Consider the following 15,834-nt stretch of genomic DNA (forward strand, 5'->3'; position numbering starts at 1 on the left):
GGCTGCACGTGGAGATGTCAGCAAATACAAGCTGTCAAAGATGTGTGAAGTATCAACACCTGCCAAGCTCATTTCCTGTACTAGAGATCCTTTACATGTGGTTTATAAAAGCTCATCTAAACCCTGACACTTTGATGCTGGGGAGTACCCCACCCCGACTTTTTTTTGTTCTTGACTTAATATTAACAAACTGATAAACTGATAAATCCATCATAATCATCATCATTTTAGGCACAGCACATACATGAACAGTATTTCATTGTTACATGTGAACATTCAGGGAATACATCATAACATTTTAAAGAACTGTAGATCAAAATGATAACAATATAAAATACGCCCTTACCTCCACATTTGTTGGAGTATAGAATGTTGAATCTGATGGCTGCATGGACAGAAGAAAACACTGTATAAGCAACTGGCAGAAACTTCGAAAGCTGAGCAGAGGAAAATATTTGGCTTGAAATGACTTACACAATTGACGTTTTTCAGCATAGAGTCGATATAGAAGTCGATACGGACGTCATGAATGGGTTGTGATTCTGTTTGAAGACAACCAGAGAGAGAAACAATCCAAAAGGCAATCCTAATAATGTGCTCCATATTCAGCTTGAAGGCTTGTCAGTGTAATAGTCAAGTTGTCTAGTGGAGGTGTTGCATTGGTTTACTTAGCCCCTGTGCTGTATTGAATTTATATAGCTGTGGGGTGGAAAGGGTGGGCTGAATTAGTTGTATATCATCTAATGCATACAGCGTTGTTTTTCCTTTAGATGACTCTTGGAATTTTTTTTTTTTAAATGCTACTACAACATGGTAAAATCCCTCAAGTGGCCTTGTGTAGCACAGCATTCAACATCAAGCTCATATGAAAGTAGGTTGGCCGTCCCTAGTTTGTGGTGCAGAGGGTTTTTCTTTCTCTGCTTGCTCTGCGGGCAAATGTTTGTCATGAACTCACACTTTCTACTGTTTCATACATATATTAAGATTATGTGAAACAGCAACGACATGCCTGTCTTTCTGTGGTTCACAATTTAACAAGGCACAGCTTACAAAAAAAAAAAAAAAAAAAAAAAAAAATGAAAACAGCCTCACCTAGCAACATGCATACTGACATACTGAAAGAATGTTAGGCCCTTGTGCTCAGTTTAAGTTTGGTTTGTGTGATCTCAAGTTTATCTGCTCACATTGTTTTTAACTGTGTTAGTACAGGTTTTATTAATCAGCTTTTCAAGCAAGCAAACTTAATGTATATAACAGTTTTTAGAATGTAAGTTAGAGGAAGAAAAGGAAAAGAGAAAGATGGAAATAAGAAGAAATTAGGGATTTCAATTTTGGTTAGTTGCTGTGGATAGCCCAACACCTATTAAGCAGTAATTAATCTGTAATTTTTAAGAAAAAATAAACAACACAAAATTATGTGAAATGTAGGGTTACAACGATTAGTCGACTAATTGATGGATAATCGACTGTTAGAATAATTTTCATAGAAAAGTACTATAAAAGTACCCCAAAATACTCTTATTGCAGCTTCTTATGTTCAAATATTGGCAGCTTTACACACTCTCCCATGACGGTGAACTAAAACCCTTTGGTGTGAGTACGAAACAAGACATTAGATGACGTAATTTTAGGGTTTGGGAGAGACAGACCGACATTTTTTAACATTTGAACACATTTTTCGATAAAATGATTAGTCGACTAATCGAATAAATAATCGACAGATTAGTCGACAATGAAAATAATCGTTAGTTGCAGCCCTAGTGAAATGTAATGGCCGGGCTCCACCGGCTGCAAACGTAAGTGTCATTACAGCNATGGGTAAATGCATAAAAAAAAATCATCACATATCACCTCTGATAATGGTTTATTCATTTAAAAACACATTGTGCTCGTTTAGCACACTATTTCATGTAGTTTTTATCTGCTGGAGGGTCGCGTAGGGGAGTGTGGCGTGACAAAAATAGAAGAGCCGCGTAAAATAGAGAGTTGTCGCGCGACAGACGGGGGTTGTCGCGCCGCTGACGTGCGCGGTGGAGCCCGGCCATAAGAGGCACTTAACTTTTTGTCCAGCCCTCAGTTGACCAAATGAGCTTTGGTGCCGCATTTCAAAGCGCTAGCCATTAAGAGGGGCTGCAACTCTTAACGTTTTGTTATAAATGTAAATGCCATAATTTTTTTGTTATCTTTGCTGACAGATTGGTGGCAAGCCACGTTAACATGCAGAAACATAGTGCCCACCTTCCGATCTCCATTGGTAAGGTAGCTGCCACTTTACATTGTGCGCCGCAAAGCCCCTCTAGTATTTTTAACTATGCTAGCACTACTAGCCGTGCTGACGCTGCTAATGGTGCTCACAGTGCTAACATTGTCAACGATGCTAAAGGTGTTTTTAGGCTTAAAATTAGGTTGCTTACTCACCAGGGCAACCTGGGTGTAGACTGGAGGCTGGGCTCTATGTTTCTGCTGTAACGCCATCCCACCACCATGGGTCAAGACGCTGTTACCAACAATAATCGCGGCTAGCATTAATACCTCATTAGCATTGTTCTTAATGCAGTAAAGCCTTGTAAACCTCACAGAGTGCGTGTGTGTGTGTGTGTGTGTGTGTGTGTGTGTGTGTGTGTGTGTGTGTGTGTGTGTGTGTGTGTGTGTGTGTGTGCGTGTGTGCGTGTGTGTGTGCACACACATTAACCTATGGACTGACAACAACAACAGATCAAATATATTCTCTGGGATTAACTGATTAACTGACAGTTAACTGTTTACATCCCTAAAGGTAATAGAAAATCGTAATTAAAGGACAATAAAAAAACAAACAAGGACATATAGTGTACAAATCACAAAATATAAAGATATAAAATCGAGAAAATTATAACCACATATCGAGCAATTCAAATACTGTTAGGCATCTCTTGGTGTCCTGGTTTATCTGCTCATAATGTCTTGTTGGTAATTAATTTGTCATGTGATCAGAGGATAATATTCACTGATTGCTTTATCACCGGTAGATAATATTCACAATAGTTTCCTTAAGGTGGAGGTATGAAAATCTTTTTGTGCCCACAGGGGAATTTTCACAATAAGACTCATGAAACATCATAAATTATTGAACGTATTTGTACACCATATATGTATTTAGAATAAAACATAAAATATCAAGCTTAGGTTGACATAAAGATATGAAGTGCATGATCTAGTCGTGTAAGTGTATCACTTATTAAATGCCAGTGTTAATATTGTAGGTGTGCTAAGCAGCTGAATGATAAGCACGTTTTTATTTGCATCTGGTAAATGTACCTACTACCTAAAGGTCAAATTGCATATTCAAATGAGAGGGTGATGGATCTTCTATTACTTTATTGGTTTATTAGTTACATCATACAATTTTCCACTTTCCATTTCCACATGGTCCACTTTTACTTTCTTGTGTCGGTGTATTCCCACCGCCTCTGCCTTGTGTTGGTAGATTCCTGCTGCCTCGCTTGCTAGAACAAATAGAACAAATGTGTGGTGGAACCTTTTTAAATCCGTGATAGTGTTGGTCATGGTATTACAACTCAACAAAGATTACCCAGGTTAACCTGAGTAAGGCAGTTAACTTTCAGGGATCAGTTATCATTTTGCTTTCTTGTTTAAAATCTAGAAATTTTTGAAGTTGCATGAGTTTTGTTTATTGTCTAATCTGTAGATTTCCCAGCGTGAGTTAAAAGGACCACCAAAGCTTCAGCTACATCTGTATTTCATCAGCTTCCAAAACTACCGTGATGACTCACACAGTCACTGATAAAAAGTGTGCAAGTACGCAGCCTTGTGGCACCTTCAGTTCATGATGACTGTGCCCTGCACACATTGTAGATATACTGTGGCTTGAGAGCAGTTTAATATTACCTTCCAAGTGTTGATTGTATACGCCAGTATCAGGAGCTTTACGAATACTGTACATCTGTCTGGTCAATGTGAAGATAAAACAGAAAAAACTGTATCCTCACATAAGGTGATGGAGTTTGTTTATGCAAACCTCAACCCAACAAGACCCCATTTTAAAAGACAAAGTAGGTCATAAAATGACTCTTGAGCCTATCAGATCTGTGGTTACAGTTATGGTTTAGCGTAGGTTACTACTAGGGTGATGTGGAGAATTCAAATATCACGTTATGTTTTGCCTTGACACTGGCAATATGATGATATTGTACGGTATTATGTATTTATGCTTTCACTGAATATTTACACAATTATATTTCTGATAAATTATCAGCAGTAATGTGGATACAGTAACTAAGGTCATGAATATTTGTCTGGTTAAAGGCAAATAAAAGAACAGTCTGGTGTGTTCAGAAAATGACATCACTTAACTGTGATAACCTTGACTTGACTTGTAATGTAGTGTTCAAATCCACACGATATTACGATATCCAAAATCTAAGATGATATTTAGTCTTATGTCACATTTGATAAGATTTCGTTATATTGCCCAGCCCTAGCCACCACAACTACTTGGTTAGAATCAGAGAAATGGTTTACAAAAGCCAGTCTCCGGTTTGAAAGTCACACATTTTGCACCCCTGTTCATCTACTCTTACCTCATCCTTTCAACTTTCCCTGCACTGTAAGAACGTGACTCCAGTGTCTGCGTTGTCATCTCCCCTAGGCATATGCCTGGGGGGGATCATGCGTTTGGTTGTGTGTGTGTATGTGCATGTGTATATCTTTCTGTCCATCTGCAGGTACTCATGCATACTTATTAGATTGACTTCTAACCCAGCCTAATCTTTCTGGCGTTATAGCATTATTTTGTTGGGTGGGAAATGTGTGAGTATCCCTAATGAGATTGAACACAAACAGAATTCCTGCACGATCTAATCTGTAGCATTTAATTTATACATTGTCATTCAGTGTTCAGGGCATATTTCTCCCACCTCTCTGAATAACTTTTATCTTTATCAGGACCTAGTCTTAACTTTGAAGGGAAATTCTTATGCCCATTTCGGACCAAAGATTTGTGATGAGACGAGTTGAAACAAACTACCTGCAATGCGCCGTTTTGCAACGTTGTAAAAATCTGCCGACTCACACCAATGCAATTAGATGAGACAGTATATCATCTCTATGCAACAATGCTCTGTGTTTCCGTTCTGATTTCCAGCTTGTCAGGCTTATTTTGTGGCTGAATATAATTTGTAGCTTCTTAAGATATGAATGAAGATAGTGAGATACTGGCTACAGTTGCATCTGTAGTAGTGATGAAACAGTGAAAAACAGAAACAAAATGAGCATCAGATGGACTGTATTCAACTAGCGGCAATTAATCAGTCAGTGAGAATGTGTGTGTGTCGGGTGGGCATATGCACATACAGCGAGTAGCAGCAGTGTCCCACCGTCCAACACCGCCACATTGTGAGGACGGAAATGTAGGGTTTGGCGGGGATGTAGCACCTGCCACAGCAAGCGACCACGCCGCCCGCGGTCGTTTTGACCAGCTGACTTCAATTCAAGCCAATTGGTTGTTGAAACAGGTGACGTGCTTTACATTTTAAAACCAGCCACCGGTGATTTGACCAGCTAAGTTGCAGGTGACACCATCAGCCGGCTTAAGTAGAGCTCAGACCGGCCAGTTCACACCGCTGCAACTTTTCTCTGCAGCGTTCTTAAACTGTTTCGTCTCTTCATCAGTCTTTGCTCTGAACTGGGTTTTAGAAAACATCAATAATTTTCGTTGATTTTTGCTTGAACTTATAATAATTTGTTATTTTGATGCTCAGCAGTTTGAAGAACACATGGTTTAGCTGTTTAATACACTTGTGTCACTCTTCATCCTGTAAAAACCAGTGACTTTCATAGTGTTAAAGGGATAGTTCCGATTTTTTGAAGTGGGGTTGTATGAGGTACTTATTCATAGTCAGTGTATTACATATGGTATCTATCAGTCAATATGCTTCCTTTTGGAGAGGCAGGCTGGAGTCACACACAGAAGCTAAGCAGCCTGACTAAAACAGTAATTTAGGGTGCCTTCAGACGTAGCGTTGTCTTGCTTTGGTCTGAATCAGGGACTGATTTTGTTCCAAAGTTGTATAATTGCCTAGAGTTGGTTCATGTTCTCACAGCAGCATTTACAAGAGGACCAGATCAAATGCCTTGTGTGAGAAAGCTGTTCTTGATTGGTCAGAATTTCCATGTGGGAAAAATCCAGGAAGTAAAGCAAACGTTGAAGAAGAGTACACTTGCAAGATAAATGTGACACTTTCTAATGTCACAATGGAGGGACAACTACGCAGGTTGATTTTAGCGCTGCTCATCGTGGACTATATTGCTGTCATTGTTCATTTTAGTCAAACCATACAGTTTGAAAACGAGGCACGGCTCCAACTAGAAAACAATGTTTTGATGCATTGGATGTGCTGAATGTGCATATTAAGGCAGTACAGGAGGAGGTGCACATTAATAATCCTCCAGGACTGTAACATGCTCATGTTTAACCCAAACAATGTGTCATGTGACTGCAGTTGGTTCAGACACACGTTCTCACCACAAACGAACCGCAACAGAATTTGTTTGTAACCAGACCGAGACCACCTCTTCATGAAGGTCTCAGTCAGGTTGTTAAGAGTGCGTTTGCTGTGTTCACACCTGCCCAAACGAACGGCACATAGGGAACAAAGAAACTTGAGTTCGATTGAACTGAACCAAACAGGACAGGTGTGAAAGCACCCTCAAGCTCACTGAACATGTAATCTGCTGGTCCACAGCTGCTTCAATCAGTTAGCATTATTGTGTGACTGTGGTGAATCTGAACTAACCCTTTTAAATGCTTAAGTCACACAGTAACACACACACACATACACACACAAGAAAAAACAACTGTCGGAGGCAGTGGCAGACCAGCAGCTTCTGTGTTAAGCAATGTTAAATTATTGTTTTTCTGAGTGGAGTCTGATGTCAAAGACAGCGATATGACGACTTCATTTTCCCATTGGAGATCACTGTCTGACCTTAAGGAAAAACAGTGAAAAGATTTTATGAATATAGCGAACACTTAAACTGATATCATTTTTTTTAGGTGAGACTTAGGTGGCTAGAATATGTGTTGTTGCTGACCCCTCCACAGCATTACATTGCTTAGCCTCCAGCCAGTTTCTCCAAACTGGGGGCATGCCGACTTACATCTACAAGGGCTGAGTTAAAATCATCTATTCAGCCGACTCAAATAGATTTTTACTGGAATGACCTGATAGCAATCGTAAAATCCAAGATCGATCTTTTAATATACGCTTTTTCCCACGGATGTGTGAAGCTTTAACCCTGTTAAACTTCACTCAGTGTTGTGATGTCAGGAAGATGATTTATTTTATTGACATTTTTTATTGACACCCTTGTAAATGTTATCTCTTTCACATACTAGCAAAAATTGGTATTGTAACTGAAAAATCTTGGATATCGGATCTCATCAAATCAAATCGGAAATCAAATTGAATCAGAATCAATGCAGGAAATTAGTGGCGATAACCAGCCCTAGTTACTCTCTGTGGACAGTACATGACGTCTGTGTCTGTCTGTGCCACATGCCCCCTGCTTTACAAAATCTTAACTATCCCTTGAAAGTGAGTGCATGTCTCATCTCCACAGGAGTCACATTTTAGCATATCACTCTCATTTTAGTCTTGGATCTTGCTTCAGAAGTTGATAGCAAAATCTGCTATTTCTATATGGTTTATCTACATGAAAACAACATTTTTTTCTTACAAACACAGATAAGTGTCAGCACTGAATAAGAAGGTGACAAAAAAACATGTCTTTTATCAATTTCTAGCTCCAATATTTGACAAACAGGCATTTTCTTCCTGTTCTAACACTATAAAGATACCACCATTGTTTTTGAGAGTGGAGTTACCGTTGTACATAAGCAAATGCATTAATGCTTGAAGAAAAAAAAAAAATCATGATTCACTGTTGTAATTCTTCACATTTTATTAGCAATTTTTCACATATTGTGTACACAAATGTGGTACATCAGATGCATAATAAATAAATAAATATATAAATAACTAGAGAACTTTTTGCAGTGTTTCCGAACAATTATTAGCGAGAAAGAAAAAAAAATCACATTTTAGTGGAGTGTGTCATATTAAATAATCTTAAAGTGAACGGCCAGATGCACACAGCTTTTGAGCAAAACTCTCCAGGTTTTTCACAAAGTCCTCAAACTGGGTTTCCTTGGTTTCCAGCTCGCAGTCTGGAGAGTCCGCCTGCGTCTGAAGAGAGAAGGCTGGTTTAGTATTGGAGCATGCATTTTGAGTGAGGAACTTAAATCTGAAGAACTCATAAGGCAATACAACACTGACAACACTTACCAGATTTATATTAGAGCTCAAACCTTCCTGAGTGAAGCCAATGTACATAGACTCATCTATGCAGTTTGTTCCGGCCTTCTCCAGCCCCTTCTTGAAGAGCTCCAGGGCTTTATTATTGCAGTTATTCTTACAAAGACAGAACAATTGTTTGGGTCACACTTAGTCCAGTGATTAAAAAAAATTAACAAAATTATGACAGTTTGTGAATCAGATTGAATTGACTTTCTGTTTCCATTTATTTTAAAAGCTGATTACCGATGTTGGTGTTGGTGTCATTTTGCGGTAAATCTAACTGCAGATATAGCAGCCTTTTGTCATTGTCACTGTCTTTTAATCTCATGCAAACATTGTTTAAGAGACAGATTCTTTTTATCAATTTTGAAAAACACATGAAACAGTTTTAAGCTGCTGTTAAGTCTTAAGGACAGGTTTGGCTTCTGCAATCTGTAAAAGCAGCTTCAACATCCTGAATGAGGCTTAAACTTGATCTGCAGTGATTTCTTACCTGCACATTTGTTGTAGAAGTGAAGGTCACGTTCACATGGTCCTACAACAAATAAGAGAAAAAGACAATGTTACTATTTACTTTCACTTGAAGCATTTCTTTTATCAGAACCTCTGATCCTGGTTGGTTCTTAAAGTTATATTAAAAACAGTTTACGGTGAAATAACTTACACAGTTGACATGTTTTAGATTAACGAATCCCAGTTCTGTCTCTTCGTAGCACGGTGGGCTGGTAGGTCTTGCTTGAAGACAGCCTATGAGAAGACACATCCAGAGGGCGATTCTGAAACACTGCTCCATGTTGAACTTCATTGAAAGGCTTGATTGCAGTTTCTTGTGAAGATGTACAATAGCTCTGTTCATCAATGTCTTGTGATGCTATCTGATGCAGATTGTCAATTTATATGGTACAGCAGACAAAAAATGAGTGGGCTGGTTAAAGGTGTGTTCTTGTATGTTGTCTTATTTTTTCCTACTCATCATGTTGCAGTTTTCCCTTATCAACTGCAGGGTGAAAAACCCAAACTTGCAAATGATCAGGTGGGCACAGAGTTCACTTTCTGATGGTGATCACTGGAAAATGCGGCACTTATAGATATTACTTACTTACAGATATTATTTTTTATGAATGATGATTCTTTAATGCCACTTTCACTTATATCCCATTACAAATAAAATGGATTAGACATTTTTTTTGGTTGTGTAAATTGTTCCTGTGGATTTGTTAGTGTTTTATTGACTGTGTTGATACAGAGTTTTTATCAGCCACAAAGTGAGCGTAAAGAGAGAAGTAAGAGGTTTGGTTTGGTTTCCTTTCTGCAGACAAATTTCTTGGTATTTCTTTTCGTTCAACAGCTCGCAAGACCACAAACCTATCTGTCACATCCATGCCTTTTGACTTTAGGGTCTGTGTTTAGCTGGAGCAGCAGCTAATTTCAAACTGTGTTTAATATTATTACATTTAAAAAGATCAGTCACATGCAAGTATGCATTACAAATTGCTGGGGTAAATGAATTATACTCCAAATAACACTGGCATTATAAGCACAAATAATCTGAAAGGATCTGTGTGTATGCATGTGTGACTGTTTAAGTTATATACTGTAGGTCTTTTTTTCTTGTTGCATGACAATATTTTCAGTGTTGCAATAAAACGATAATAAGTGATAAGTAATAGAGCAAGTAAGAATAGACAGGAGCATGACTAGCTGCAAGTACAGAGATGCATCTTAAGTGAGTTGCGTCATACACTTAGTAAGATGAATGAAGGGTTTCTCTTACACCTACGATTTTTGGGGATTCCCCACAAGGCACTCCCAGGTAGCAGAGGAACCATGCCATTTTCATCGCACCTTATCACATTGGGAGCTGTCGTCAGTTATTCTGTATTGCTAAGTTCTCTACTGGTTAGGTGTCAGTTTTGAGGTTTCTTCAGGAGTCACCAAAAACAGTTAATGGGACAGGATTTTGACGTGAGTGAAGAGGGTGGGGAAATTTCTATCCATGGAATTTGTCGCTATGTGGGGGCATCCCTGCTGTTTCCATGTCTTACTGTGAAGTCTTTGCCCACGCTAGATATCAACTTTTGATATTAAGGCACAAGTGTCTGCTTTCTTGACTGGTCAGAGTTTCATGTTTAACGCCCTTGATGTTTTCGTCATGTTCAACGTGCATTTAATTCTTATGTTCCTAGATATGATCATAAACCAAACCCAAAGTCACTTGTAACACATTGCTGCGGATGCAACATTTTACTCCAGAGTTCAACACAAATTTGACCCTGTACATATTTCCTGTTGTTATGTGTCTTCATGTTCAATGAGATTCTGCGTTGCGGGTTTGTTTGATGTTTAGAACCACATTTTTCAGAAAAGTGAAGACGCAGCTTGTTTGCTCCCACTCTGTGAAATGCTGTTCTTTGTAATATCTAATGTTCTCAGTACTACCTCTATTCAGTATTTCATTGTTATTACCATTGCACTTTTATCTTTGTGCTTCTGTTCTTATTTTCAACTCTCATTAATTTCTTGTTTTTTCCTGTTCCTCCTACTTCCTCTGACTTAAGTCTTCTTATTGTTGTAACAGCTTTCGAAGTGTCTTTGTAAGGCTCTATCATTAACAGATATCTCCCACATGTTGTTAATGCTTCCGTGAGGTAGATTTTGATAGTGTGGGACAGCAGAGATAAGGGTTGAACTAAACACAATTCACATGAAGCCCTCTGTGACAGGCACCATGTGTGTTTCCTTGGCGCAAGCTCAGGGCCTCTTAAAAAGTACTGAGTCATCTTTGCCACAAACACCTACAGAGCTGGGTGTAAATCATGCTGGCAGAGTTTGGGAAGTTCCTCCTGCACTTTTCCATCAGTTATTTTGTATTTCTTTATCTAAGTGAAAGCTAAAGGTGAACAGAATTTAGAATTTTCTTGATTTTTCATTCCATATATCTTAACATTCAGGCCTGTTAGTTGTACAGGCCTTTTTTCATTTATATGTAAGATAGGAGGGGTGGGCTATATGGCCTTAAAATAATATCACGATATTTCAGGGTGTTTTTGCAAAAATGATATTCTTGATGATGTGACAAATTAGTAAAAAAAAAAATAAAGAAAAATAAAGAAAACAGTATTGCAGCAAAATGCGTGACTTAGCTTTACATGTCAACCAACAGTTTGCCTTTAGATATTCAGTAAAAACTGAACAAAAATGATCTCTCATTTCTTTAGTTTGTGAACAACAACAGTAGCTCAGAGTGAGATTCAGATTCTGGTACAATATTAATAGTTCAACTAAATAAAAATCACGGCGAGAGAGGACAGGGAGAGACGCTGTGCTGCTGCCAGAGGAGCCGCTGAATGAGTTCCCTCTGAGCGGCAAGTCGCTAAAAGAGTCTGAGAAGTCCGGGGCTGTTCATAAAACATTCAGGACGCCACAGTTTATTCCACACCACTGAAGCTGCTCCTCTTTTTTTGGAACCACCGGGAATAATTTCACTTTCAGCCATGCTTGTTGTTGCCGTGGGTAACAGTATGACGCCAAAATATAAACAAGTCGAAATATCGCAAGTATCACGATATGAACTTTTCATGCTATATTAGAAATTATACCGTTACTATTGTGAACAAGATGATATGGCATGTATGGTAGTTAAATTGACTTCACTTCTGAAGTTATGTCAGAAATCTGCCAAACTCTGAGATGCAATATAATAATGATAACCTGAAGAACTGATCCGCAGAACTGTGGCCTGCCAGGCAATGTTTTTTTGGCCGTAGTCTTTATAATATCAGATTGTGGGTCAAATAGGTGGGGATATTTCTCAGCCTCAACAACTATACTCTCCTCATCCATTCTTGGACATATGAGAGACAGCTAGGTTTTCTTTTCTTTCTTTTTTTTTTAAACTCATCCATGGTAATGAGATGACTTGAACTCAAGTGGCAACCGCTGGGGCTAAAAAATGAAGCCAACAAACAATTGCTTGTTGAAGTACATCAGTCCCCCATAGACCGCCGTGTTAAAATGCCCAACTTTACCGCAGAAATAATGTTTACAGCCTGGTTAAAAAAATGTTTTTTGTCTCTATAGCTTATTTCTTCTACATGAAAACTGTGTGGGGGTGAATTTCTATATACCTCACCTGTTTATATATATTTTTTTTATTAAGGCTTAAAGTAATACATAATTGAATGTGGGCCGCTTTGAGTGCCGGGCTGTCTGCCGATAGTGTCCTTGGCTTCTCAGTCAGATCCACCGCTTGCTCCTTCACAGTGCCAGCCCCTCTTGCCTAAATATGGTCACTTCTGGCTCCAAATAACCGGTGGCGGTGGCCAAAGTTTGCACCACAAACCAATGGGAGACGTCATGTTAGCTACGTCCATTATTTTTACAGTCTGTGGGCGAGCTGCCATTGAAGCAGTGAAGAAGGGCTGCTGTGGAAACCAGGATGTTCAAGCAGGGAGCAAGTGGGGGAAAAATAGGACAGTGGTGTGAAGTGTCATGTAGTGGCATGTCCACAATCGCTGATGCACACCTAGCTGCTGCCGGTGTTGGATTGTAGATAGAAAATAATAGGGCCGACGTTAAGCGGTGAGATGTTTTGACTTTAACAGTCTAAAGCCCAAAGGTATTCGCATTACTATCATAAAAGACTAAATATGGTGAACATTCAGCTTAAAGAAACTGGAACCAGTGAATTTGTGGCATTTTTGTTCAAAGAAAGAAGATAAGGAAATAGCTTTGAAGGATTAATCGATTAAATAAAAATGTGTTTCCACTCGTTAATGAATTCAGCCAAATTTAAATGTAGATTATGGCAGTTAAGCATATATGTCTTAAACATTTTCTAGCTATCTTACAAGTGAAATGCTCAAAAAGGGAGTGCTGTGTGCGATATTTTAGGTCTGTGCTGAGAGAGAAAAATAAAGTGAGTCGTGTATCTGAGGGCATAAAATCATCATTTTTTTAGGGTTGGATTTATGTTAAATATTGGTTCTCTGGTCAGATAATAATCCAACCCTTGTGCAGTATTTTAAAAAGAGTAACATTTAGCACTTGGTTCTAGCTTTGTATCTATTACTTCTTGCTAACAGAAAAACGATAATTAAAAAATCTTTAAAATCTTTTTTTGGTATAGTTTAATCAACTGTTGTATATGTGTCTTTTCAAGGTTTTAGTTTTTTTCCTATCCATAAGAGGGGATCAAACATGCCTCAAAAAAGTGGAGTAATTTGTGGCCTCTGCATGTTTCACTTCCTATGACGCTCTTTGTGGGGCTGATATCATTTGAATTACACACTGACCAGAAAATACACTTCATCTCCCACAAATGTCACTGCTGCCACTGTTTTACACCTGCCAGAAAGAATGAAAGAAGGAAATAAATTCTTTGGTTTCCGTGATAGTAGTGATGTCAGTGGAGATGGTGGAGGTTTGGTTACCACAGCCCACCACAGAATAGTATCAAGCAAAGGTGGTGGCTCTGCTGAATTACCATGCTGCTTATGAATCAGAAGTATTTTATGGATAATCAAAAAGCCTAATCTGTCCCTATGTTTACTGCATGGTGCCCACCAGCTTGTGTCACTGAAGGAAAGGAGGCATTGTTCTTTGTCTTAGTCAAAGGGAATTTTTTCGAACAAAGGTCTACATTTTCCGTTTTGCACAAATTGTAGTTTTGTTTTGCATATTTTTTATTCACATTTCCATTTCATTTTTGCTGCAGTTTGGTCAGAACAGCAGACTGTGCAGTGGGGCATGGTTAGAGAGCAGTAGAATAGAGCTTCAGTCATTCTTATACTTTGAAATTAGGGTCTGTCGACACTGATCTATTCTAGTTTACTGCCAGTGCTAATGACGTCCCATCTCCCATCACCATCAGTTTAATAGGTGCTGAGACGATAACTGCAAGAGCTAATTTCAAAATCTTCCTTCTTGTCTGTGAGGCTTTAAATGGACTTTTTCTCTCATAGCCTTATCTCCCCATATACTACGATTATATCATGGTTATTAGTTGATTTTAGGATCAAAATACTTTTATTGAACTTTCACATTTAAATAAACACAGAATGGTGCTTTCAATTTCAGGTTGTGCTGCATTCCTACTAATTTACAAGTCTTTGCATCAAAACCAGTGTTAATTTTGTTGATGAAAACTCTGACGAAAAATTTTCATTAACAACCTTTTTTCGAAAATGAGACAATGACTAAAAATAGATCTTGATGATAAAAACTAAGATAGTCTATGTTTCAGTTGTGTTGACGAGGCGTGATGAAAATGTTTGTGGTGGACTGTAGGGCATTGAAAGCAGAGAACAGCTGTGCTTGTAATTATCTTGAAATGCCACATTAGCGACAGGCTGGTAAACTCAAGTGAACAATCAGCGCCAGGATGTTTCGCTAGCCGCTAAATGGCAGTGGAGCAAGCAGCCACTAGCCACCGAATTTCACAGCTGATCCCTGCAGGAATCCACTCAGTCCAGGCTCGAGAGTGGTTTGATGCTGTTTGACAGGCAGGTCGGAGGCTCGGTTATCTGTGAGTGTAGCTGTGCTGTAATAAACAGTCTGAATTAGATAATATTGGCTAAATTAAATTTTTATACAACCTTTCACCTTACTTCTAATTTCTGATACATGAATTAGCCTCACTGGAAAAGTTTGAAATAGTGGTGGGACGTGATTTAAAACAAAATTAATCTAATTAATTAGGGCAAGCTGGGTCAGACCGAAAGTGGTCTGCAGTCCACTGCAATCCATTTCACCAGACAGTTTGTTAATTTGTCAGACGTAGACTTGTGTATTTTGGCTCTGAACCCCGTCATCTGATCCATTGTGGGCTGGCTACACCGTTTGCCTGTACAAGGACTGTCGTAGCTAACGTTAGCTCTGGTGTCCGTGCTTGTGTCAACATGTTTTGCATCGAGGCGATAACGTAGGCTTGAAGTGCTGCGGTGATAAGAAAACTTTGTTGCACAATTTGCACACAGCCATGCTCTTACCAAAGTCTTCCACACTGTTCACCAAACTTTCATGTGCGCTGACGTCACTCAATGCATCCTGTGCGTCTTCTTCACGGCTGGCAAACGAACTTTAGGTGCATTAGGTGTGTGCGTCAGTGTTACCGGTGTGCCAGAAAGTAGGCAACTGAGAAAGGTGTGATTAAATGCGTTATTTTTTTTTTATGCGTTATTTTTTCTGTAATGAATTAATCGAAATTAACGTGTTACAGTCTCAGCACTAGTTTAATGATTAAAAAAAGTTGCCGAAAATGTCATTTATTTTCATTTACTAAAATGTTTTACGAGCCTCGCCTTTCTCTGCTCTAGATGCCTGCTGTTTTTGCCAGAGCAATCTGAACTCCTTGAGTTGAAAAAACTTCTAGTCACAGCAAAAAACCGCCCCACATCATCTCCGCTTCTTCCCATTGTCCAATCGGATGATTTTAGAGGGCCTTCTGTGGTGGTAGCGATTGTTGGATACCCAGAGC

General features: G+C 38.9%; 1 protein-coding gene across 1 annotated transcript in view; it reads left to right on the plus strand.

Moving 5' to 3' along the window:
• adad1 (adenosine deaminase domain containing 1 (testis-specific)) overlaps positions 1-9,508 on the plus strand; it is a 33,279-nt gene extending 23,771 nt beyond the window's left edge. The window contains exon 13 of the mRNA XM_050041828.1: positions 9,071-9,508. Within this exon, the coding sequence (XP_049897785.1) occupies positions 9,071-9,097 (27 nt within the window). The 3' untranslated portion in view covers positions 9,098-9,508. The remainder of the gene's footprint in view (positions 1-9,070) is intronic.
• Positions 9,509-15,834: the final 6,326 nt, after the last annotated feature.

The sequence above is a fragment of the Epinephelus moara genome, chromosome 4, assembly GCF_006386435.1.
Source record: "Epinephelus moara isolate mb chromosome 4, YSFRI_EMoa_1.0, whole genome shotgun sequence".
NCBI lineage: Eukaryota > Metazoa > Chordata > Actinopteri > Perciformes > Serranidae > Epinephelus > Epinephelus moara.